Source organism: Ictidomys tridecemlineatus, chromosome 3 (assembly GCF_052094955.1).
Source record: "Ictidomys tridecemlineatus isolate mIctTri1 chromosome 3, mIctTri1.hap1, whole genome shotgun sequence".
Classification (NCBI taxonomy): domain Eukaryota; kingdom Metazoa; phylum Chordata; class Mammalia; order Rodentia; family Sciuridae; genus Ictidomys; species Ictidomys tridecemlineatus.
The window spans coordinates 50,198,420-50,220,666 of record NC_135479.1 but is presented as its reverse complement, the minus strand read 5'-3'; the positions used below and the strand labels follow the sequence as shown (position 1 = coordinate 50,220,666).

The 22,247-nt window shown below is 48.1% G+C and overlaps 4 protein-coding genes across 7 annotated transcripts; 2 read left to right on the top strand and 2 right to left on the bottom strand.

Annotated features, from left to right (window-relative positions):
- Positions 1–1,772: 1,772 nt before the first annotated feature.
- Gp1ba (glycoprotein Ib platelet subunit alpha) lies at positions 1,773–9,924 on the top strand. The gene is made up of 2 exons (XM_040269486.2): positions 1,773–7,217; positions 7,443–9,924. Exon 2 carries the CDS (start codon positions 7,449–7,451, stop codon positions 9,417–9,419), a length of 1,971 nt encoding a protein of 656 aa, XP_040125420.1. The 5' UTR covers positions 1,773–7,217; positions 7,443–7,448; the 3' UTR covers positions 9,420–9,924.
- A 1,409-nt stretch (positions 9,925–11,333) lies between these two features.
- Slc25a11 (solute carrier family 25 member 11) lies at positions 11,334–14,116 on the bottom strand. The gene is made up of 8 exons (XM_005337359.4): positions 13,981–14,116; positions 13,232–13,384; positions 12,943–13,149; positions 12,678–12,768; positions 12,504–12,594; positions 12,322–12,421; positions 12,077–12,128; positions 11,334–11,941 (listed from the first exon to the last, which is right to left on the bottom strand). The coding sequence occupies exons 1-8, from the start codon at positions 14,073–14,075 to the stop codon at positions 11,786–11,788; spliced, it is 945 nt and encodes a 314-aa protein (XP_005337416.1). The 5' UTR covers positions 14,076–14,116; the 3' UTR covers positions 11,334–11,785.
- Positions 14,117–14,128: 12 nt separating this feature from the next.
- Rnf167 (ring finger protein 167) lies at positions 14,129–18,580 on the top strand. Of its 4 annotated transcripts, none has more exons than XM_021734607.3 (10): positions 14,129–14,257; positions 14,665–15,162; positions 15,243–15,323; positions 16,104–16,229; positions 16,338–16,425; positions 16,611–16,701; positions 16,906–17,011; positions 17,220–17,313; positions 17,926–18,006; positions 18,093–18,580. In XM_021734607.3, the coding sequence occupies exons 2-10, from the start codon at positions 15,079–15,081 to the stop codon at positions 18,395–18,397; spliced, it is 1,056 nt and encodes a 351-aa protein (XP_021590282.2). In that variant the 5' UTR covers positions 14,129–14,257; positions 14,665–15,078; the 3' UTR covers positions 18,398–18,580. The 4 variants fall into 4 exon arrangements, with proteins under 4 accessions (XP_021590282.2, XP_021590281.2, XP_005337411.2 ...); XM_021734606.3 differs by lacking the exon at positions 14,129–14,257 and adding an exon at positions 14,360–14,496; XM_005337354.5 differs by lacking the exon at positions 14,129–14,257 and adding an exon at positions 14,372–14,526.
- A 571-nt stretch (positions 18,581–19,151) lies between these two features.
- On the bottom strand, positions 19,152–22,182 carry Pfn1 (profilin 1). The gene is made up of 3 exons (XM_005337355.5): positions 21,899–22,182; positions 20,336–20,528; positions 19,152–19,551 (listed from the first exon to the last, which is right to left on the bottom strand). The coding sequence occupies exons 1-3, from the start codon at positions 22,028–22,030 to the stop codon at positions 19,454–19,456; spliced, it is 423 nt and encodes a 140-aa protein (XP_005337412.1). The 5' UTR covers positions 22,031–22,182; the 3' UTR covers positions 19,152–19,453.
- Positions 22,183–22,247: the final 65 nt, after the last annotated feature.

Below are 22,247 nucleotides of genomic sequence, written 5' to 3'. Positions count from 1 at the left end.
CGACCCTCTCTGAGGCTCTAATGGTCCTCATAAATTCTGATGTTGGGGCCAGCAAAAAAAAAAAAAAATGTAGACTACCATTAGTGTGATGCTTGTCAGAGTTCTGTTATCTGTAACCCCCCTTTGTGTAACTTTCTGGGCTATAAAGCTGGGCTGCAGGAAAGCTGGGGCTGCTGTCTTGTTCCCGCTGTTTGGGGTGGGAGAGGCAGCCCAGCCGGTCGAAATAATAAGCTTGTTTTAATTTGATTTTAATTGGAGTCAGTGGTCTTTTCTTGCGTCCTGGTCTAACACCAACTCCCCTGACCAACTCCAACGGGACAAGGGACCCTAAAAAAACCTTTTCCTTTCCCAAGCCCTTCCTTTCCTGTTGTAATCCCCATAAAAGTCCAGTCCGGTCAAGTTTCTCCTCAGATCCTTCTCCTGTCTACTCTGTCCGTCTGATCAAGTTCCACCTGGGAGTGACATCTCAATAAAGCTTCATTTGGCAGCATTTTAAAATCTGCCTCCGGGCTGGGGATGTGGCTCAAGCAGTAGCGTGCTCGCCTGGCAAGCGTGCGGCCTGGGTTGGATCCTCAGCACCACATACAAACAAAGATGTTGTGTCTGCCGAAAACTAAAAAATAAATATTAAAACTCTTTCTCTCTCTCTCTCTTTAAAAAAAAAAAAATCTGCCTCCTTTGATCGCTGCCTGCCTCGCCTGATCTGACAATAGGGTTTTATTAAATTGCTTATTCTGGCCCCAAACTTAAGATCCTCCTGTCTCAATCTCCCAAGTCACTGGGATTATAGGAATGCACCATTGTACCCAGCATTTTTTGTTTGTTATCACACTTCTGATGATTGAACTCAGGGCCTACCACATTCTAGGCAAATGCTGTACCCTGAGCTAAATCCCCATCCCTTTTAATTTTATTTTGAGAAAGGAACTTGGCCTCAAATTTGTGATCCTCCTGCCTTAGCCTCCCAAGTAGCTGGTATTCCAAGTTGTGTAACACCAGGCCAAGCTCAAGTCAACTGTTTATTGATGAAGGTACAGAAGCAATTCAACAGGGAAAAGGTAGTCTTTGTAACAAGTGGTATACCAATTGAACAAAATTTTAAAAAGCAAAATTAAAAAAAAAATTGGGGGATACCAGGGATTGAACTCAATGCTGCTTAACCATTGAGCCACATTCCTACCCCCACCTTTTTAAAAATTTTTTTTACTCATTAATGGACACAATACCTTTATTTATTTGTTTTTATTTCTATGTGGTGCTGGGGATTGAACCCAGTGCCTCATGTACATTAGGCAAGCGCTCTACCACTGAGCCACAACCCTGGTCTCCCACCCCTCTTTTTTATATTTTATTTTGAGACAGGATCTCACTAGGTTGCTTAGGGCCCTGCTAAGTTTCTGAGACTGGCCTTGAATTTGCAATCTTGCTGCCTCAGCCTCCTGAGCCACTGGGATTACAGGTATATGCCATCACACCCAGCAAAATTTTTTTTTAAAAAACTTGATTTTAAAAGTAATATATAAAATGATAAAATTAAGAGCTGGGCTCACTAGCACATGCTATAATCCAAGCAGCTTGGGAGGCTGAGACAGGAGGATTGAAGTTTGAGGCCAGCCTCAGCAACTCAGCAAGGCCTAAGCAAATCAGTGAGACCCTGTCTCAAAAAAAAAAAATTAAAATGGCTGGAGATGTGGCTCAGTGGTAAAGCCACTGTTAAATCAGGGGCACTTTACTATTGAGTCACATCTGCAGCCCTTTTTATTCTATTTTATTTTATTTTATTTATAGACAGGATCTAACTGAGTTAATTAGGACTTTGCTGAGTTGCTGAGGCTGGTTTTGAACTTGCGCGCGTGTGCGCGCGCACGCGCGCGCACACACACACACACACACACACACACACCCCTAAAGAAAAACAGTGGAGAAAATTTAGGTAGAGTTCTTAGAGTTTACACCAAAAACAAACCTAATACATAAAAGAAAAATTGATAAATCTGATTCAGTCAACATGTAAGACTTTTGCTCTACAAAAAAATGGTAAGAAGATGAAAAGATAAATTACAGGACTGGGAGAAAATAATTCACAAACCACACACCCAGTAAAGAAATAGTATCTAGAATATATAAAGAATACCCAGGATGTGAGGACCACCTGGCTGCAACATCTGTCACTCCATTGATAGCCAGGGTTGATTCAACTGATCTGCCTGGCAAGGTGAGTGTCACTTTCCTCCTTCACCACTCAACATATGTCCCTCCCGACATTTCATCCTCCCTCAAAGAGGACAACCTTCCTCAATAGAGGAGGACCATTTGGTCAAGAGTATATAAGTAGCTGCACTCCCCTGCTAGAACCTCTAAACAAGCTTTCAAGAATGTCCAAAATGCTGGGCACAGTGGTGCATGCACGTAATCTCAGTAACTCAGGAGGCTGAGGCAGAAGTATTACAAGTTTAAAGCCAGCCTCAGCAACTTACCAAGGCCCTAAGAAACTTAGTGAGGCCCTATTTCTATAAATAAAATATTTTAAAAAGGGTTGGGGATGTGGTTCAGTGGTTAGGCACCCCTAGGTTCAATCTCCAGTACCAAAAAAAAAAAAAAATGTTCAAAGTAACAGTAAAAATAACAAGCCAACCAGAACATGGGCAAAAGACATGAAGATACACTGTACTGATGAAAATATTCAGAGAACAATATGTAGGTGAAAAATATTCAACATCATTATCCATTAAATGTAGACAACTCCAAAGGCCGGCAAGGATACAGAGAAACTGGATCACCCATATGTTGCTATGAGATTGTAAAATGTTACATCCACTCTGGGAAACAGTTGGCCAGTTTCTTAAAGTGAACATGCAATGAACATGACCCAGCAATTGTGGCCAGCCAGGTAGAAGTGAGCTGTGATAACTGGAATCTGACAGTGCTGCTGGCAGTCCTGCCAGCAGACGTGGCCTACCCTTGCCTGACAAGAAGAAAAGATGAAAATTTTGAAAACGTGTAACATAATTTAGGACATTGACATCTGAAGAAAGTAAAACATAGGATCAGTGCAGTAGGTGTCAAAGCATTTTAATCTCCCTTTGATGTTTGAAAAAGTCTTCAACTTTAGAATCTTTGGAAAGCAGAACATGTTTCCTATTTCAGAAACTAAAAATGCCAGATATTTGCCTTCCCAGACTCCCTTGCAACATGGAGTCTGCAAAGTCACATGGAGTGCAGCATGGAGTTAACAGGCACATGACCAATCAAATTCACACCCAGACTTGAATTAGAAGCTATTGTCACAAAGAAATAGGGATTGTGTGGGACTCTCTCTCTGCAGCAGGGGAGGTAGTGATGACTGAGTTTCTGGCTCAGCAGCTGGGGCAACACAAGCTTCAGTGGCCTGGTCTTGCAGCAGAAGCAGAGTTATGCTCACCAGACTGGTTCTGCAGCCTGTTTCTGGGCACTATTCTTGGCGGCATAGCTTCATGTCTGGTCTCCAGCCCAGAAGTCTGTGAATGTTTTTTTGTTGTTGATTATTTTTGTTTTTGAGACAGGGTCTCACTATATTGCCCAAGCTAACCTAGAACTCCTTGGCTCAAGCAATTCTGCAGCCTCAGTCACCCAAGTAGCTGGGTTACAGGTGTGTGCCACCACATCTGGATTAACCAATGTATTTTTTGTTTTTATTTACCTGTCTGTTTGTTTGTTTACTTATTTCCTATTTCAGAAGCTAAAAATGCCAGATATTTGCCTTTCCAGACTCCCTTGCAACATGGAGTCTTCAAAGTCACATGGAGTGCAACATGGAGTTAACAGGCACATGACTGTGGGTGTGCTTTACTACCAGGAGTGTTTTATCACCAAGCCATATACCCAGCCCTTTTTTATTTTGAAATAGAGTCTCGCTAAGTTGCTTAGGACCTCACTGAATTGCTCAGGCTGACTTCTAACTTATGATCCTTCTACCTCAGCCTCCTGAGTCACTGGGATTACAGGCATGTGCCTCGGTGCTCCAGTTCTAATGTGTGTGTGTGGGGGGGTTGTTTTTTGTTGGTGCTGGGGATTGAACCCAGGGCCTTGTGTATGCAAGGCAAGCACTCTACCAACTGAGCTATATCCCTAGCCTCCAATGTGTTTTTAACTCCAATTCATTTTCAGTCCAAATTAGCTAGAATGTTTTCTGTTGCTTACAATGAAAAATTCTGATACGAACGCAGTAAAAATCACCAGCCTCAGGGTTCTTAGTCAAGTTTCTTTCTATATGATCTTCCACTTCACTTCCTGATACTAATCTGATATTAACTGCACCGTTTTCTCCACATTTCCAAACCTTTTTTGGCAGGGTACCAGGGACTGAACCCACGGGCACTTAACCACTGAGCTATATTCTTAGCACTTTTTATATTTTGAGACAAGGTCTTGCTAAGTTGTTTAGGGCATTACTAAATTGCTGAGGCTGGCCTCGAACTTGTGATCCTCCTGCTCAGCCTCCTGAGTTGCTATACTACCATACCCAGCTTCCCAATAATTTTTGCAGTTGAAAAACTATATAAATAGTAAATCTATGAATGAATTGAATCTTGCTTAAGTGCCTACTCCTTGTCCAGTAACCAGTGGTAAGCAAATAGGGGGCAAATTCATGTGGGTTTTGCATGGAATTCCTTCTGGGAATCAGTCAAAAGGTATTTCTTAGAAGTGTCAGTGGCCCAGCAGACTTGGTACTGGCTCTTTGAAACAGACACCTAACCTGGTCTTGGAAATCAGAGAAGACTTTCCAAAAGAAAAAATTCTAAGTTGAAACTTTTAAAAAAGTAAGACTTAGGCAGAAGTGGGTAAAGAGTAAGGGGAAATTCAGGCCCACAGGAAAGAGAATAATCAAGAGAGTGTACAGGGGTCTGGGTTGTGGCTCAGTGGTAGAGTACTTGCCTAGCATGTGTAGAGCACTTCCCAAAATTATTGGGAAGCTGGGCATGGTGGTGCAGCAACTCAGAAGGCTGAGCAAGAGGATCACACTGGGTTTGATTCTCAGCACCACATATAAATTAAAAAAATGAAATAAAGGTCCATCAACAACTAAAAAAATATATTAAAAAAAGAGAGAGAGTGTACAGCCAGGTGCAGTGGTACATGCCTGTAATCCCAGCATTTTAGGAGGCTGAGGCAGGAGGATTGCAAGTTTGAGGCCATCTTCAGTAACTTAGTGAAGCCCTAAGCAATTTAGCAAGACCCTGTCTCTAAATCACAAATAAAAAAGGGTTGGGGATGTGGTCCAGTGGTTAAGCACCAGTAAGGTCAATCCCCAGTACAGAGAGAGAGAGAGAGAGAGAAAGTAGTAAAAGATGAGTCCAGACAGGTAGGCAAAGTACAGATCTTGCAGGATTCTGAAGGCCATGTAAGGGACTTTAGATTTCTCCTAAAAGCAATAAGGAGCCATTGGTGAGTTTAAGCAATGGGAGGAGATGAGCAGATTGCAGTTCAGAAAGACCACTCTGGTGGAGAATGCAGAGAAGGGAAATTAAAAAATTGGGAGACCAAGTAGGAGGCTACTGTAGGGAAGCAATTAGAGAGAAGACAGTGCTTTGGAGTTGAGGGATAGAGAGTAGATTTGAAAGAGACTAGAGATAGATCAGAAGGAATTGGTGATAGGTTGGACATAAGGATTAAGGAAGGGAAGAAGTAGGGATGGGCATCAGGGATTTTGTTTTTCAAAATTGATTGAATGGCTAGGTGAATGAATGGATGTTGGTATCGTTTGCCAGGTTGAACAACATAGAAGAAGCTTTTTGGATGATATGAGCTCAATTTAGAACATATTTTTGTGCTTGTGGTACACCCAAGGAGAGAAGTCCAAAAGGCATTGGGAAACTGGGCACAGTGGCACACACCTGTTATCCCAGCAACTCAGGAAGGTAAGACAGGAGAATTGCAAGTTCAAGTATAGCCTCAGCAATTAACAAGGCCCTCAGCATCTTTTTTTAAAGAGAGAGTGAGAGAGGAGAGAGAGAAAGAGAGAGAATTTTTAATATTTATTTTTTAGTTCTCGGCGGACGCAACATCTTTGTTGGTATGTGGTGCTGAGGATCGAACCCGGGACGCACACATGCCAGGCAAGTTGAGCCACATCCCCAGCCCGGCCCTCAGCATCTTAGTGAGACCCTGTCTCAAAAATTTAAAAGGGAAGTGGATGTAGCTCAGTGGCAAAGCGCCCTGGTATTACATTCCCTGTATATTAATGAAAGCCCCAAAGGCATTAAGATATATATGTTTGGATCTCAGATGAGGGGTCTGGACTAGAGATATAGATTTAAGAGTCACTGAAGGTAGAGGTGGTGGTTGCAGGCAAGGAAATTAATGAAGATGACCCCAGTTACTTATGGAGTGTAAGAAATGAAAAGAGCCTAAGAAAAAATTCTGGGGATAGGTTCACTGTTCAAGAAAGGCAGAAGAGAAGGAATCCACAAAAGTGAACAAAAAGGACCAACCAGGTAGGTAAGAGGAAAACCAAGAAAATTGGTATCACTTGCATGTAGGCCAATGGAGAGTCCTAAGCATGGAGTAGCCACGGGCAAATAGGCTACAAAAATCAAATAAGACCATAATGAAGCCAGGAACAGTAGCTTACACCTGTAATCCCAGTAATCTGGGAGGTTGAGGCAAGAGGATTACAAATTTGAGGTCATCCTGGACAACATTGAGATTCTGTCTCAAAAAAAAATTATAATGGAGAAGTTTCCAATGAATGTAGAGGAAAGAGGGCACTAGTGACCTTGGCAAGAACCACGTCAATGGAGTAAGTTGGGGGAGAAGTAGTTTGGGGAGAGAGAAGGCAGAGGGAGGTGAGGAAGGAAAGAATTAAAATTAGGCAACTCTAAAAAAAGTCACACAACTCTAATCATGTAGCTGTGAACGGAAGGAAAGAGTGGTATCGGGAGAGGTTTTTAAAAGCTGGACAAGGGTAATGGTTAGAAGAGTCCACCCCGGGAAGATGAAAGAGGGAGAGAGTAGATTCTAAAGAAGGGCTTGGGGAGTTGTGGAGGGAGGCGATAAGGACTTGTATTCAGAAGGGAGATTGTTCCCTGGGTCACAGGAGACCCTATCAGTCTGGCATTTCCTCCCCATCCTCATCCCTTTCCTGCCCCTGGCCTGACTCTCACTGGAGCTGGAAGACAGAAGGACGGAGTCACCCCCTGGAAGAAGCTCTGTGTCTTTGGAGGTGTTTCTGTGTGACTGTAAGTTGGGGTTTGGGGAGAAGGAGGGTCTATCAAATGGGTAAGAGCCAAGGACATGAAGCTAGTAGTTTAGGCTTTAGGGGCAAGATTAGGAGAAGGGAGTGGAAGGTATGGAAACTGGGTTTCAGGAAGGGATTCTGGGAGCTACAAGTACGAAGGTCCAGGACCTGGATATATGATGCTAGAGGCTGGTGGGATGTTCACTCAAACTCCCATTGTCTACAGGTCCCCATGTCTCTCCTCCTCTTGTTGCTCCTGCTGCCAAGCCCCTTATACTCCCATTCCATCTGTGACATCTCCAAACCGGCCAGCCAACTGGAAGTGAACTGTGAAAAACAGAACCTGACAATGCTGCCTGCAGACTTGCCAGCAGACACAGCCATCCTTCACCTGAGTGAGAACCTCCTGGTTACCTTCTCCACAGCATCCCTGGTGCCTCTCACTGGCCTTACTCAGCTGTATCTGGATACAAATCAGCTGAGCAGCCTGCAGACAGTTGGAATGTTGCCACTTCTGGAGATACTGGTTATATCTCACAATGAACTGAAAAGCCTGCCATTCCTAGGGCAGACACTGCCTGCACTCACTATCCTGGACGTTTCCTTCAACCAGTTGGCCTCATTGTCTCCTGGTGCATTGAATGGCCTCAGCAAACTTGAGGAACTCTACCTGCAACACAACAAGCTGAAGACTCTGCCCCCTGGGCTCCTGGAAACCACCACCCAGCTACAGAAGCTCAATCTTGCCAACAATAAGCTCAGTGAGCTACCTCCTGGCCTCCTGAATGGGTTGGAGGAGCTTGACACCCTCTACCTCCAAGCAAACTGGCTATACACGATACCAAAGGGCTTCTTTGGGAAACTCGGCATTTCTTTTGTTTTTCTCCATAGCAATATCTGGTATTGTGACTGTGAGATTCTCTATTTCCGTCACTGGCTGGAGAAAAACCCCAGCAACGTCTACGTATGGAAGGAGGATATGGATGTCAAAGACATGACCTCCAATGTGACCAGTGTGCAATGTAGCAATTTGAACAAAACACCTGTCTATAACTATACAGGGGAAAATTGCCCCCCTATTGGTGATGTGGATGAGCATGATTACTATGATGATACCGACATGGAAGAAACCACAAAGACTATGGCCAAACTCTCTACCAACACCAAAGCCTATACAACCCACTGGGACCTACTCTACTCCAAATCTACCGCTTCTCTGACTCAAATGCCCTCTTTGCCTCCAACTGAAGAATTCACCAAGAGACAGACCATATTCCTACATAGACAGATCCCAGATTCCTCCACATTCCCAACAGCCATAGAATCTACCACATTATCCAAAAGTCTAAAACCTACTAATGAACCCATCACAACCCTGACCACACCAAACTCAATCAAGCCAGAACCCCCAACTACCCCAGAGCCCACCACAATCCTGACTTCCCCACAGCCTACTACTGCCTTGATCTCCCCGGAGACCACCACAACCCTAATTATGTCAATACCCCCAATCTCAATCACCCCAGAGCCTATCATAGCCCTGACCTACCTGGAGGCCACCACAACCCTGACTTCCCCAGTGGCCACTACAGCCCTGACCTCTCCAGAGCCTACCACAGCCTTGACCTCCCCAGAGGCTATCATAACCCTAACCATGTCAGTACCCCTAACCTCAATCACTGCAGAGCCCACCACAGAATATACCTCATTCCCTACTAACTCAGGCTCCCTCACAATCTCTCCTGAATCTGAAATGGTCTTAGCAGCTCAAGGGAATTTTCACAGCGCCAGAAATTACCCTTTTCTCAACCCTGACATTTGCTGCTTTCTCCCCTTGGGCTTCTACATCTTGGGTCTCCTCTGGCTCCTGATTGCCTCTATGGTCCTTATCCTACTGCTGACCTGGGTCTGGCATATGAAACCACATGCCCTGGACTCTGACCAGTCTGCTGCCCTGGCCACAGCCATAGAAACCACATATCTGGAGGTGCAGAGGGGAAGGCAAGTGACTGTGCCTCGGGCCTGGCTGCTCTTCCTTCAAGGATCACTCCCCACTTTCCGTTCTAGCCTCTTTCTGTGGGTACGGGCTAATGGTCGCATAGGGCCTCTGATATCACGACGGTGGCCCTCAGCCTTGAGTCAGGGTCGTGGTCAGGACTTGCTGGGAACAGTGAGTATTAGGTATGCTGGCCACAGCCTCTGAAGGTGGGTGGTTTGGAGGACCTTGAGTGTCTGATGGTCTCTCCTATTGGAATTTGGCTGAGGGCAAGCCCACAGCATCAGAGGAGGACTTAATTACAGTTCCTTTATTTGAAGCCTCCTCTTCATATCCAGACACTCAACTCCAGACTGTACAAATCAAGAGGGGTAGTGAGATGATGGAGTTGTGAGGGTCACAGAACCAAGCTCCCTAGGTTAATGGAGTGTTGTCAGGCCACATGGTTAGTTTGGGGAAATTTAAGGAAAAGCAGATAAACAGAATACTGCATGGCTCCTACAGGCATCCTTACATAGAAGAAAATTTGTGATTTATCAAGATGAGAGCACTGATTATCTTTGAGTATCATAAATATGGATCCCCCCCTCTGCTTAGTGTTTTATATTTCTCGACCATCACTGTACGTTATTTGTAGAATAAAAAAAAATAAAAAAAGAAAATGTAGTTTCTTTTGGAACCAAAGTGGTTGAGGGGCTTGTTAAAATAATTCCCAAGGTCTCAACTTCCCCCACCCTGGTCCCAACTACTTATCCAACAAACCTTCAGTCACAGCTGGCACTTTCTCTACTGCAGGAGTGGCCGCCCACCAGCCACCTCAAGCAGAAACTCCAGAACAGAATAGTCAAGTTGTCCTGGAGTTGAGGGACACTGCTGAAGCCTAGCCACTGGTAGCCTGCAACCCTCAAGGCAAAAGGGGTTATCTGCTTACTACTGCAGCCTCAGAAATAGTTGGTAGGGAGGGTGCTTAACCATCGGGCCACATCCCCCACTCTATCTATCTATCTATTTATTTATTTATTGAGACAGGACCTTGCTAAGTTGCAAACTTGGCAATCCTTCATCAGCCCCTGGAACTGCTGGGATAACAGATGCAGCAGCACACTACTGTACCCGGTTCCTGTCATTTCCTTGCTGGAATTGAAGTGCCTTAAGGACAAGATCCAGTCTTTAAGTGTCTCAAAGTAGCCACAATGCTCCAGGACACGGTGTGCATGGTGGGTAAGAAGGGAGGCAGCAGCTAAGGTGTCAGGAGTTTCATTTCTTGTTCCATTGGCAAGGCTCTGCAAAAGGGACAGCTCCCACCTGCTGTCTGCCCATCCCAAGGCCTGGCACACAGCCTAGCACTCCTCCCAGTATGACCTTCCCATGCCCCTTTATGTTCCAAGAGATTTGTAGGCTCCTTGAAAGCAAGGCCTAGCAACCACAATTCTCAATAAGTGGATGAGGCAGTCACTCTCCTCAGCCAGTGCTGGTCTCTGGCCAAAATCCTTTTTAAACTTTGGATCAGCTGTATTGTCCACCCCACAATCCCTGCCCCCCAGCCCTCACCCCAATTCACAAAAATATGATTTTTTAGCCCCTCCCTCTTGAGTCTACAAACCAGTCACCAGATCCCAGAGGCTTTTCCTAGGGATTAATGTGAGATGATTTGTGCATCTGCTGCATTCCTGAGCAAGCAGCTGGGAAGCAACATACAAGGCCTGGAGTTTGGGTTTCTGCCCTATGTTACTATACCATGACTGACCTACACAGCATTTGCATAAAACCAGCAGATGCCTTGTCTTTAATAATTTTTCTTGGGCTGGGGATGTGGCTCAGGCGGTAGCGCGCTCGCCTAGCATGCGTGCTGCCCGGGTTCGATCCTCAGCAGCACCACATACCAACAAAGATGTTGTGTTCACCAAGAACTAAGAAAAACTAAATAAATGTTAAAAAAATTCTCTCTCTCTCTCTCTGTCCCCCTCTGTCTCTCACTCTCTCTTTAAAAAAAAAAATAAAAAATAAAAAATAAAAAAAAATAATTTTTCTTAAAAACTCCAGTTCCTGTTCTCCAGGGGTATCAACTTCTTTGTCCAGACTCCTCCCCTGTTCATCCCCACAACTCTCCAGATTTGGGGGTGGTGTCATCAATCCAATTTATTAATTAAGTCCTCAGTGAGGGGAGGAAGGGCCACAGCCTCCCACTGCAGACCTTTCCACCATCTTGATAGCTTCTGCTTTCTTCTGTCTCCTCTGCTCTGCCTTGGTTTCCCCACAGAAGGGGGATTTTCTGCTGTCCTCTGTGTCCTAAAACTAACACCTAAGGGAAATCTAGAAATCTTCGAGTTTCCCAGCTCCACCAAGGAACAGCCACTGACAGAGTGGTCATAAGAATTAGGCCAAGCAGGGCAAACTGGAGCAGAGGGTAGAACAGATCAAAGTCCTTTAACACAAGGAGGAAACCAAACTGTGGAGGGGAAATAAATAGAGGGGCCCAGAGCAGCAGAGTCCAGGCTCCCTGGGGTGCAGTGACTGTAAGAGCAATGGATGACTGGGAGCCCCGGCACATTGGCTCCAGGTATCCTGCCCCCTCAGCCACTGAGGAAGAGACGTTTGTAGGCCTTGTTCATCTGCTCCAAGAAGATGAAGGTGAGGACAGTGTGGGGACCCAGGCGGGCATAGTATGGTGTGAAGCCCTTCCATAGGCTGAAGAATCCCTCATAGCGAACAACCTTTATCAGCACATCCTAGACAGACAGACAGACACGCAGGGTAACAGAACTAGGACGTGGACTTGGGACCCTGTCCCCTACCCAGCTACTGTCATAACCCTCCCAGGGCATCTGACACTATGACTCAAGCCCCTAGCCCTGCTTTCTCACCAGCCCATTCTTGTATTCTGGCTTCCCATCAATCATTCTCATGTTCTGGATCCTGAAAGAAAGGAAGCAGAGATGCGGGATGTAACTCAGTGGTAGAGCACTTGTCTAGCATGCACAAGGCCCTGGGTTAAAACCCCAGTACTGTGGGGGTGGGGAGAGAGAAAGAGACAGAGGAGAGAAGCAAGGGCATAAGAGACAGAAAGGGGGGCCTCCAACACCTATCCAAGCCAGGCCTGCACACTTACCGAGTCTTGACAATGTCCACGGGCATAGAGGCGGCAGTGGTAACAAGGCCACTGATCATACTGGCACAAAAGTGGCATAGGATATTGTCAGAGAAGTAGCCTGGAGAGTAAAGCAGGAGGTGATAGTCAGTTTGGAGCAATCTGGCCAGGCTGGGAGTTAAGGGCCCAGATCTGGTTCTTACCTGAGTCCAATAAGAACTGCTTAGATTGGGAATAGGAGGCAAGCTGGGCAGCATTGACAACAACAGCCCGAGCCATGGTAGGAATACAGCCCTGAAAGTGGGAGAGTGAAGGAAGAGTCAGAAATACTAGGGACCAGAACCTACAAGCCCTAAGTCTCCAGAGACTTTCCTCACCCGCCACAGAGTGGGGACTCCCTCTTCCCGGGCAATTCGAATCAGGGCATTAAACACGTTTTTATAGCCACGACGTTGATCAGCCGGAAGCCTGGAGAAAGAGTAGGGAGAGCCCAAGATCAGGACAGTCCACACTGCCCACAGGAGCAAAAAATGGGAGCAAGAGTACATAAACATTCTGCTCTAGGTCTGGGTTTAAAAAACTGGTACTTTCATTCTAGATTCCAAGAATGGGACTTGAGTTGGGTTCAGTCCTGTAACTCACCGACCATCAGCAGTCATACGGATAAGAGCCACCTCAGCTGGTGTTCCCACAAAGGCACCAGTTGCACCTGCAGTCATGCCAATCAGGGCCTTCAGCAGAAAACCAGGGGGTGTACCATCAGCCCCAGTCAGGCGCTCAAAAAGCACGGTATAAATGCCAAGGCGAGTAGTGGTGTAGGTGGCCTGTCGCAGGAGACCAGCTGACAGACTGAGGAGCAAAGGGGTCAGCGCATCAGGAAAAGATCTAGACCTGCCAACCCATACCCTTCTCCCCAATCTGAGGCCAGTACCCAGTGTAAATGCCCTTCAACCCTTCTGCCTTCAGGATGCTGGTGAGAGCATGGAAGCTGGTTTTGTACTCTCTTGTTTTGGCCCCTTCTCCGCTCAGTTGCATCCGGTTCTTCACTAGGTCCAGGGGTTGAACAAAAACTGTAGCTCCCATCCTGGGGGAAGGCAGGAGTGTAATTAAGGGTCAGGAGTTCCAGATCTACTAATGCCTACTGGAGCCTGGTGGCAAGAAGTTACAAAGGTCAGGGCCTGTCATGTGAGTAAGGACTTAGGAGGCTGTTGGACATGTTGGGCATGTAAGAGCAATGTGTCTGGAAATTATAGGTGTCCAGCAGGAGCCATGCAATGAAAGTGGTCCAGGCAGCTCCATGGGAGTCAAGCAATGAGGGGACGAAATGCAGTTCGACCCAGGGAAGGGAGGAGGGGGATATCCATGATCTGGGACTCCAAGCAGTCCTTCAGGGAATCACTTAATGACCTGGAACCCCATTCAGCTAGGCAGAGCCAAGCAGTAAGCTAGGAAACTCAGGTGGCTTGGCAAAGGTCGTGCAATGACCCCGCATGCAGTCCATTAGGGGTCCTGCAATGGGTGAAAAGATCTTGGCAGCCCATAAAAGACCTCACAAACCACTGGTGAGCACGCTGACCCCGTGCTGGCTCAGTTCACTGTAAAAGACCCAGAGAGAAACCAGGCCCAGACCTTGGGCCCGTCCCTTCCTCCTTCTTTCCCATCCGTGGGGCCTGAGCTTACCCGGCCAGGCCCCCAAACAGGAACTTGACGGACTTAGGGGAGGTACGGGGCTTCCCGTCCATCCCGCCGGCCCCGGGGCTCGCCGTCGCCGCCATCGCCACTGAATGGCCCTCAGCTCCGGGTCCCGTGCGCGCGCGCGGCCCCGCTCGCGCCCAAGGTGACACCGAGCGCGCAACAGGGCGAGGGCGCGCGCACGCCCCTCTGGCTCTCAGGTCCAGCACCAGCACCAGCTGGAAGCCGGCGCTGGCGCAGACGTTCAGCGCAAAGGCGGCCGGGAGTAAGGCGGAGATGAAGGGGGAGCTTGAGGGATGCGTGCGGGAAGGGGTGTGGCTGTTTTAGGAAACCAGATTATAGGCGCAGTTTTTACCGAATTAGAATCGCGGGAAACTGGAGAGGAATTTGTTTGGAAGTCTCGCGAGAGCGAGTCAGGCTAGCCAGAGTACGGAGGTCTCTCGCGATAGAGAAAGATTTCCGTGGCGGGGCGGAGGTGGGTGGTCACTCTCGCGAGACTTGCAGGTACGTCGGCGGCTGCCCGAGGGATGAGAGGTTTGTAAACAGGGAAACACAAGGGGGGTTTACGGGCACTAAAAGGAACCGATTAGATCGTCTTCTAGGATTTGGTGTTCTCTGTATCTACTCAGGCATTCTTTCCATCCCTAACTTTTCCTTTAACTGGCCTTTTAGGACCGGAAGTCCTTCATCTTGAGCATCCAGTGTTGGAAGTGGCCTGACTTTCCTTACCGGAAGCCCTTTTCCGAGGGACAGGAAGAAGGCCCACCTGGCCGGAAGTCTCACCTCCTTGAGCTCCCCCGCCCTTCTAGAAGTGTTTCTGTCACCTGTGCTTACTTCTGGTCCCTTTATCCGTTTTATCTCTATACCAAAAAAGGATACATTTTGTGTCTTCCTTAACTCCACTAAACGAATTGGATAGCTCACTCCCCGAGTCGGGGTTCTTTCCCCGGCGCCCCCATGTAGCTGAGAAGTGGGACCTGGGGGTGGTTGGACCCCTGGGATCCTGAAGGGGTTAGGAGGGCGCAGAAATACGCTCTGCCCCTTCTACAAGGACGCGACTTCCTCAGCCTTTCTTCGCCCGCTGCCATGCACTCTGTGGCCTTCCCGCTTCCTGTGGTTGTGGCTACTGTGTTGTGGGGAGCGACCCCCATTCGGGGGCTCATTCGAGCGGTGAGTCCGAGGGTCGGGTGGGGGAAGGGCGCTGAGGGGACAGATTGCAGGCTGAGGAACATGGGCTTTTTTGTCCACAGACTTCGGAGCACAATGCCAGCATGGACTTTGCAGACCTCCCAGCTCTGTTTGGGGCCACTCTGAGTCAAGAGGGACTCCAGGTGACTTTTTTTCCATTTTTCTATATTCCCATATCTTGTCCTGGGTGGGGGTTGAGGAACCATGCCCTGGGTGCAGCTGGAGGTAGAAAGAGTCAGGAACTAATTTCATGTATACATCTGGTGTGGAATCCAGAATCTGGAGTTTGAAGGCTGAGTGCCCATCCATGGAACTCCAAGCTTATTAGGGAGAATGAAAGTGGACTAAGATGAAAAACAGGAGGAAGTGGCACTTATCAATAGGATCTCTGGAGCCAGCTATTGGTTGTATAGACATGGGCAAGCTAATCATCTGAGGCTTAATTTATTTTAAGGTAAAATAGGATAATAGAAGCTACCCTAAGGGTAGGGTGAGAAAGCAGTTCTGTGGTACTTCATGGCAAGGCTGCAACACTGCAAGAACTTGGGCAATAGATTATCAGTAGTTGTGTGAAATGCATAATTGGAAATTTGTAGGCAGGTAAATGTGTTATGTGTACATAAAGTTTAATTAGTGGGGAACTGGAAGGCAGAATTGAATTAGATTGCAGAATGGGGTACAGGCTAGCCCATCTAAGAAATGAAGAGGGAAAATGAGGTCTAGAAAAGAGATGTGGTTTGTTTTAATTGCATCTTTTGAAGGATAAAAAGATGTAGGCTTCTGGCTTGGGTGGTATGCTCAGACCCCAGGGATGAGAAGGAAGTGAGAGAGAACATGTAGCATGGCAGGGCCAATCTACTTGGGGGCTCTGTGGGAAGCAGAATCTAGGAAGAAGTCCAACTGTTTTTGCTTCTGTGTCCCAGGGGTTCCTTGTGGAGGCTCACCCAGAAAATGCCTGCAGCCCCATTGCCCCACCACCCTCAGCCCCGGTCAACGGGTCAGTCTTTATTGCACTGCTTCGAAGATTCGACTGCAACTTTGACCTCAAGGTTGCTGAATGTGGAGTGGGAGCTGGGAAGCTGAGGGTAAAAAACAAGAGAGCCAGGAACAATGGCAAGGTCCATGATGCTTTCTTATCTTCTGCCTTGTCTTTATAGGTCCTAAATGCTCAGAAGGCTGGGTATGGTGCAGCTGTGGTACACAATGTGAATTCCAATGAACTGTTGAACATGGTGTGGAATAGTGGTAAGTTTGGAGAATGTGGAGAACTAAATTTTCAATAGAACTCAGACTTAAGAGATAGTGGGAGGGCTGAAGGCTTAGGGAAAAGAAGCCAATCCTTTGGGTGGGATGGGGCAAATGCCAAGGCTCCCAAAGTATTTATTAGAGTGGAAGGTCGAGTTCCCAGTGTAACACCCTGATCCCTGCAGAGGAAATCCAGCAGCAGATATGGATCCCATCTGTGTTTATTGGGGAGAGGAGCGCCAAGTACCTGCGTGCCCTCTTTGTCTACGAGAAAGGGTAGGACATGTGCCTCCTTCCTTCAGCAGTTCCATGCCAACCTGGAGCCCAGTCCAGGTCTCACTGCCCCAACCACTCACCCTTAGGTCCTTTCTCCCCTGCCCATTCCTTTCCCCAATTTGGGTATAGTTCAGAGCCAGTTACCCAGTCTATCCTTTGTTCATTTGCTTTTCTTGCTTCTGAGACTGATCTTCCTTTCCTCAGGGCTCAGGTGCTTCTTGTTCCAGATAATAGCTTCCCCTTGGGCTATTACCTTATTCCTTTCACTGGGATTGTAGGACTGCTGGTTTTGGCCATGGGAGCACTAATGGTGAGTACCTCAGAATTTGAAAGGAATAGCTGTTTTTTTTTTTTGTTTTTAGTTGTAGGTGAACATAATACCTATTTTTATGTGGTGCTGAGGATCAAACCCAGTGCCTCCCACATGCTAGCAAGCTCTCTACCACTGAGCTACAACCCCAGCCCCCACTGTTCAGTTTGTTCCATAAACCTGATCCATCCACTCCCCTTTCCCCCAGATAGTTCGTTGTATCCAGCACCGGAAAAGGCTCCAGCGGAATCGACTTACCAAAGAGCAGCTGAAACAGATTCCTATCCATGACTATCAGAAGGGTGAGGATATAGGGGAGGGAAGGGCCTTGCCCATAGCTTACTTGGTTTCTGAAGGAGTTAAGATACCAGTAAATAAGGGGTACAAAGATGGCAGTAAGAAGGTGTCAACCTGAGATGTTATCCTCTTTAGTCCCAAATATGATGAAGACAGGAGAGGGAAGTAAGAGCATGAAATGGAAACCATAGAGGACTAAAGTGGAATAGGTGGAAACATGGAATGACACACCTTAACAAGTAAGAGGAAGTGAGGGCAGAGAATGTAAAGTGGTGAGGATTCAGTCAGAAGAAACTGGTAGGGTTGAGTATTAAGGCCTTAGAGCCCTCAGTGCCCATATAAGGCTATAGCAGAAGTCCTGCCCGTTTCTACTCCTCCCACTCCATCTCTCCACCCTCACATCACCTCCCCCTAAACCCACTTCCCGTCTCTGTGCTTGTCCCCTCCACCCCAAAAGCTTTCATGTTCTACCCTGGCCTTTATTCTGCTTAGCTCTTCCACTCTCTGTAGAATTAGGGAACACTTTTTTGAAGGGCTTAGATCTACCACAGGCCTTCAAGAGTTCTTGTGAGCCCAGTTCAGAATGGCTTAGGACTAGATTCCTTTTTCTACTTCAGGAGACCAGTATGATGTCTGTGCCATTTGCTTGGATGAATATGAAGATGGGGACAAGCTTCGGGTACTCCCCTGTGCCCATGGTAAGGCCCTTACTGCCTGTGTGCAAAGCCTCCACCACTACCACCAAGGCACCAGGTAGGGTACCTCAACTTATTCCTCTCCATAGCCTATCACAGCCGCTGTGTGGACCCCTGGCTCACTCAGACTCGCAAGACCTGCCCCATCTGCAAGCAGCCTGTTCATCGTGGTCCTGGGGACGAGGACGAGACTCAGCCACATGAAGAAGGGGATGAGGAGGGGGAGCCAAGGGACCAACCTGCCTCAGAACGGACCCCACTCCTGGGTTCTAGCCCCACTCTTCCTACTTCTTTTGGCTCCCTAGCTCCAGCCCCCCTTGTTTTTCCTGGACCCTCAACAGATCCCCCACCTTCTCCTTCCTCCTCCTCTTCTTCCTCCGCCATACTTGTCTAATACTTCCCCAACACTTGGCATTTCTGGTGACCTATTTGCACAGGTTCTCTTCCTCCAGTCTAATAAGGGAGAAACCTAGGCTGGAAATGGCCCCATCCTTCTGAGGGGTTGTGTATTGGGGAGGGTCAAAGGGGATTTGGGTCTTCATACGGGTTAATAAAATTGTTTTTGTGGATTAAGAAAGGGGAAGGTCATTTTCACTCAGGTAATCTTTCTTCCCACCCTGAGGTTTGAATCCAGGGCTTTGTGCTTCCTAGGTAAGCACTCTTACCACTGATCTACATCCCCAGCCCTTATACAGGTTAATTTTTTATGCTTTTTTCTGTTATAAAGGGACAGGGGAACATTGGAACAGACTAACCTGTAGTCATGGGACAGCCCCAACAAGCATTTGCTGTGACTCAGAGGGGGGAGCCCCACCTATAAGAGGATGACTCAACTAACTGGCCTTGCCTTGCCCTGCAGGCTTGGACCCATTCTCTGGTCTGAATGGCTTTATTCCATTATCTACCAATTCAACTAGCATGCACTTGAGGACCTAGGCCTGGAAATACTGTGGAGAAGGCAGGCCACCTGGACAGGTATACCTGAGGCAGATAGAAAGGCCTGGACATGGGGGTATAAAGAGCAGAAAGCTCAAATACCTGGACTTAATAGTGCCTCAATCCTGTTCCCAACCCTGAGCAAGGTTCAAGTAGGCAGGTCACAGTGCTTGTCCCCTCTTCTGATACCTAAGCTCAAATCATACAGCATCTTGTTAGTAGAATCTTTTTTATTCAGAAAAAAACAAAACCAAAAAAAAAAAAAGAACAAAAAAAATCCAAAACACAAAAAAAAAAAATGAGAAAAAATTTTTTCCAACCACACACAGGAGGAGTATGGGTAAGGGGGAGGTATCTTTCCATCCAGCCCCGGCCCCAGCCCCAGCCCCAGCCCGTGGTTTTGGCAGCAATAAGGGATATGGGGTAATGGCCCAAAAAATAAAAATGGTGTCTGTGTATGGGAAGGAGGGGGTGCAAAAGCTGTGGGGAGTGGTGAGGGAAGGGACAGAAGAGGTCAGTACTGGGCACGCCGCAGGTGGGAAGCCATTTCATAACATTTCTTGTTGATCAAACCACCGTGGACACCTTCTTTGCCCATCAGCAGGACTAGCGCTGGAGGAAAGAGAAAGGAGGCTAGGATCCAGGTGTCACAATTCCACCCCCTCTGCCAGCTGTTCAGCAGCTGTCCAGCCCTGGGGGCTGTAACCCAACCTCATCCCTCCCAACCCCCCACACACAGGCAGGCTGTCAGTCAACCTGAAACAATAGGGCTTTTCAAAGGAGAAAAATCAAGCTTAAAGGCTAGAGAGGAACAAACTAAAATTTAGGGGTCAAAGCTCAAGACTCTAGACTCCTGTGTTCAGGCCAGAAGTGATTAAGGAAGAGCTGAAAAGATCAGAACTAAATGCTGGCTTAGGACCCAAACTATCTATCTACTCCAATAAAACGAGTTTCCACTTTTTTAATCTCAAGGCAAGAAAGAACTAAAAAGGTAATATAGGGGCCAGTGGCAGTGGCATATGCCTGTGATCCCAGCAATTTGGGAGGCTGAGGCAGGAGGATTGCAAGTTTGAGGCCAGCCTGAGCAACTTAGCAACACTGTCTCAAAGTCAAGAGAACTTGGGATGCAACTACTGAGTGGTAAAGCACCCCAGGGTCCAATCCTCAGTACAGAAAGAAAAAAAAAAGAGAATGCAGTTCAACTTCTTCATAAGATGAGGAACTGAGACAGAACTGGAACTAGAGGGACTATCCAGGCTTCTAGCAGACAGGGAGTAGAACACTGGTTGGACCCTCTTCAAAATAAAGTCACACAGAAAAAGTCCCCAAGATGAATGGAAAAAGGTACATTAGGTATCCTTCCTCTACATCTGAGATATAAAATAGAGAAACTCACTCTTGGCAGTCATGGTGACAGTGACATTGAAGGTGGGGGCTCCACCGGTGCTCTTGGTACGAAGATCCATGGTAAACTCCCCATCCTGCAGCAGTGAGTCCCGGATCACAGAACATTTCTGGCCCCCAAGTGTCAGCCCATTCACGAAAAAACTTGACCGGTCTTTGCCAACCAGGACACCAACCTCAGCTGGCTAGAAGAGGAATTGAGCACCCATGAAGATAATGCACCAAGTTCTTCACTTTGTTCTCTAGAAACCTACCTCCTCCTACTGCTTTGGGAACTATACCTTGGTCAATGAAATTAGAAATTCAGTACTGTGGAAAGTTGTTTCAGAAAAAGAGCATGATCCTCAAACCCTCTAAATGGGACCAGGGATGAAGGGATAACATATTCCTCTGGAAAGTAAATTCAGGAAATATAAAGGGACCAAAAGCCAGTAAGGAAAGTGGGGAACCTTTGGATGCTCAGAACTCTCCTTCAGGAAAAGCAGAAGCGGAGAGGGAAGGGAAGGGGCGGGCAAAGCTAGAGAAAGCAACTTTGCCCTTATTTGGTCAAAGGTTCTGCAGATGTTAGGAACCCGGACGCCTGGGTCTCCAAATAACCTAAGAGTTTAGATCCAGGTATCTATGTCTCAAGATGAGGAAACAGATCCTGGGGGCTTTCCGGGAAGTAGGAAAAGTTTTGAAGGGGGTGGTTAAACAGAACTGGCAAGCTCAACTCTAGGGTCTAGATACCCCTGGGAACCTTTCTCCTCCTCCCCCTTAAACCCCAAACTCCTATATCCGGTCCCCTCCCGCCCGGAAATCCCCTTCCCCCCCTTTCGAACTTCCGCTACCCCTCCCCACTTCCGGGCAGTGTGGCCAAGACGTAGTGATGGTGGAAACAGCAGTAGTCATCCCTTATTCCTTGACTTATACCACCTCAGAACTTCTCATAAAGTTCCCCTGCCATAGGCCCCGCCGGATGGCGGGAAGGGAGGGCGAGGGGACTTCCGGGATTGGCCTCATAGGAAGGTTGAGGCCAACGTGCCGAAATGGGGGTGTGTGGCGGCCTCGCCCTCTCTAACGGGATTGGGAGGGGCAAGGAACCCACGGAGGACAAGCATGGGCCCAAGGCCATGCGCCGGGTTTCCCACCCGCATAATGGGAAACAATGGCGAAGGAGATAGGAGTTCAGTCTCAAAAAGTCAGGGGGGCTCCAAGTCCCGTCTCAATCACAATCCCCGGTTAAAATTGCAGCGCGTGCCCGCCCCGCCCTATAAGAGGCGGAAGTGGGCCGCCGCACCGGGCGGCGCGCCCCTCCCCGCCCTGTGTGCCCCGGATGTAACGCCCCGTCGCATAAAACGGGGCGCCGAACGGGATGGGCGCCGCCGCCAGGGGCGTAGGACTGGGGGGCACTGGGGGACCTGTTCACGTGCAGCCGCCATTCGCGCCGCTTCCAGGGAAGGCACCGGGTCATGGCCTTTCGCTGCTCTTCCTAGACCGCGCCCGCCCCCACCCAAGTCCCTTCCTCAGGATCCAAGGCCAGTCAGTGCCCCGAACCGCGCAAGCCTCGCAGTACCGTAATGTTGACGAAGGTTTTCCCGGGGACGGCGGCCCAGACGGAGGGCGAGTCCTTGTAGCCCACGATGGCCGCGTCCTGACAGGTCCCGTCCGCCATGAGGTTGTCGATGTAGGCGTTCCACCCGGCCATGGCGCTGCTGCTGGGACTGCTCTCGGCGCTGCTGCTGGGGCCGCGGGCTGGGCTCGGGCTGCCTCGGACTGGCGGGCGGGGGAAGGCGGAGAGCTCGGGGCACGCGCTACCGTCCGGACCGCAGCTCTGCTAGCTGTGCAGCAGCCCTCGCACCGCCACTTCCTGCTCCTCCCCCCCCCCTCTGGATTTTTATTTGCAAAGGGCGGTAGGGGCGGGG

Coding starts and splice junctions, on each gene's coding strand:
- Gp1ba (XM_040269486.2), top strand. CDS start 7,449: ATGTCTCTCCTCCTCTTGTTGCTCCTGCTGCCAAGCCCCTTATACTCC.
- Slc25a11 (XM_005337359.4), bottom strand. CDS start 14,075: ATGGCGGCGACGGCGAGCCCCGGGGCCGGCGGGATGGACGGGAAGCCC. Junction 12,769..12,942: donor CGTATGACTGCTGATGGTCG/GTGAGTTACAGG, acceptor CTCTTTCTCCAG/GCTTCCGGCTGATCAACGTC. Junction 12,129..12,321: donor GTGGACATTGTCAAGACTCG/GTAAGTGTGCAG, acceptor CCTTTCTTTCAG/GATCCAGAACATGAGAATGA.
- Rnf167 (XM_021734607.3), top strand. CDS start 15,079: ATGCACTCTGTGGCCTTCCCGCTTCCTGTGGTTGTGGCTACTGTGTTG. Junction 15,324..16,103: donor TGAGTCAAGAGGGACTCCAG/GTGACTTTTTTT, acceptor TCTGTGTCCCAG/GGGTTCCTTGTGGAGGCTCA. Junction 17,012..17,219: donor TGGCCATGGGAGCACTAATG/GTGAGTACCTCA, acceptor CCTTTCCCCCAG/ATAGTTCGTTGTATCCAGCA.
- Pfn1 (XM_005337355.5), bottom strand. CDS start 22,030: ATGGCCGGGTGGAACGCCTACATCGACAACCTCATGGCGGACGGGACC. Junction 20,529..21,898: donor AAACCTTCGTCAACATTACG/GTACTGCGAGGC, acceptor TTCCTCTTCTAG/CCAGCTGAGGTTGGTGTCCT. Junction 19,552..20,335: donor TGTCACCATGACTGCCAAGA/GTGAGTTTCTCT, acceptor TCTTTCCTCCAG/CGCTAGTCCTGCTGATGGGC.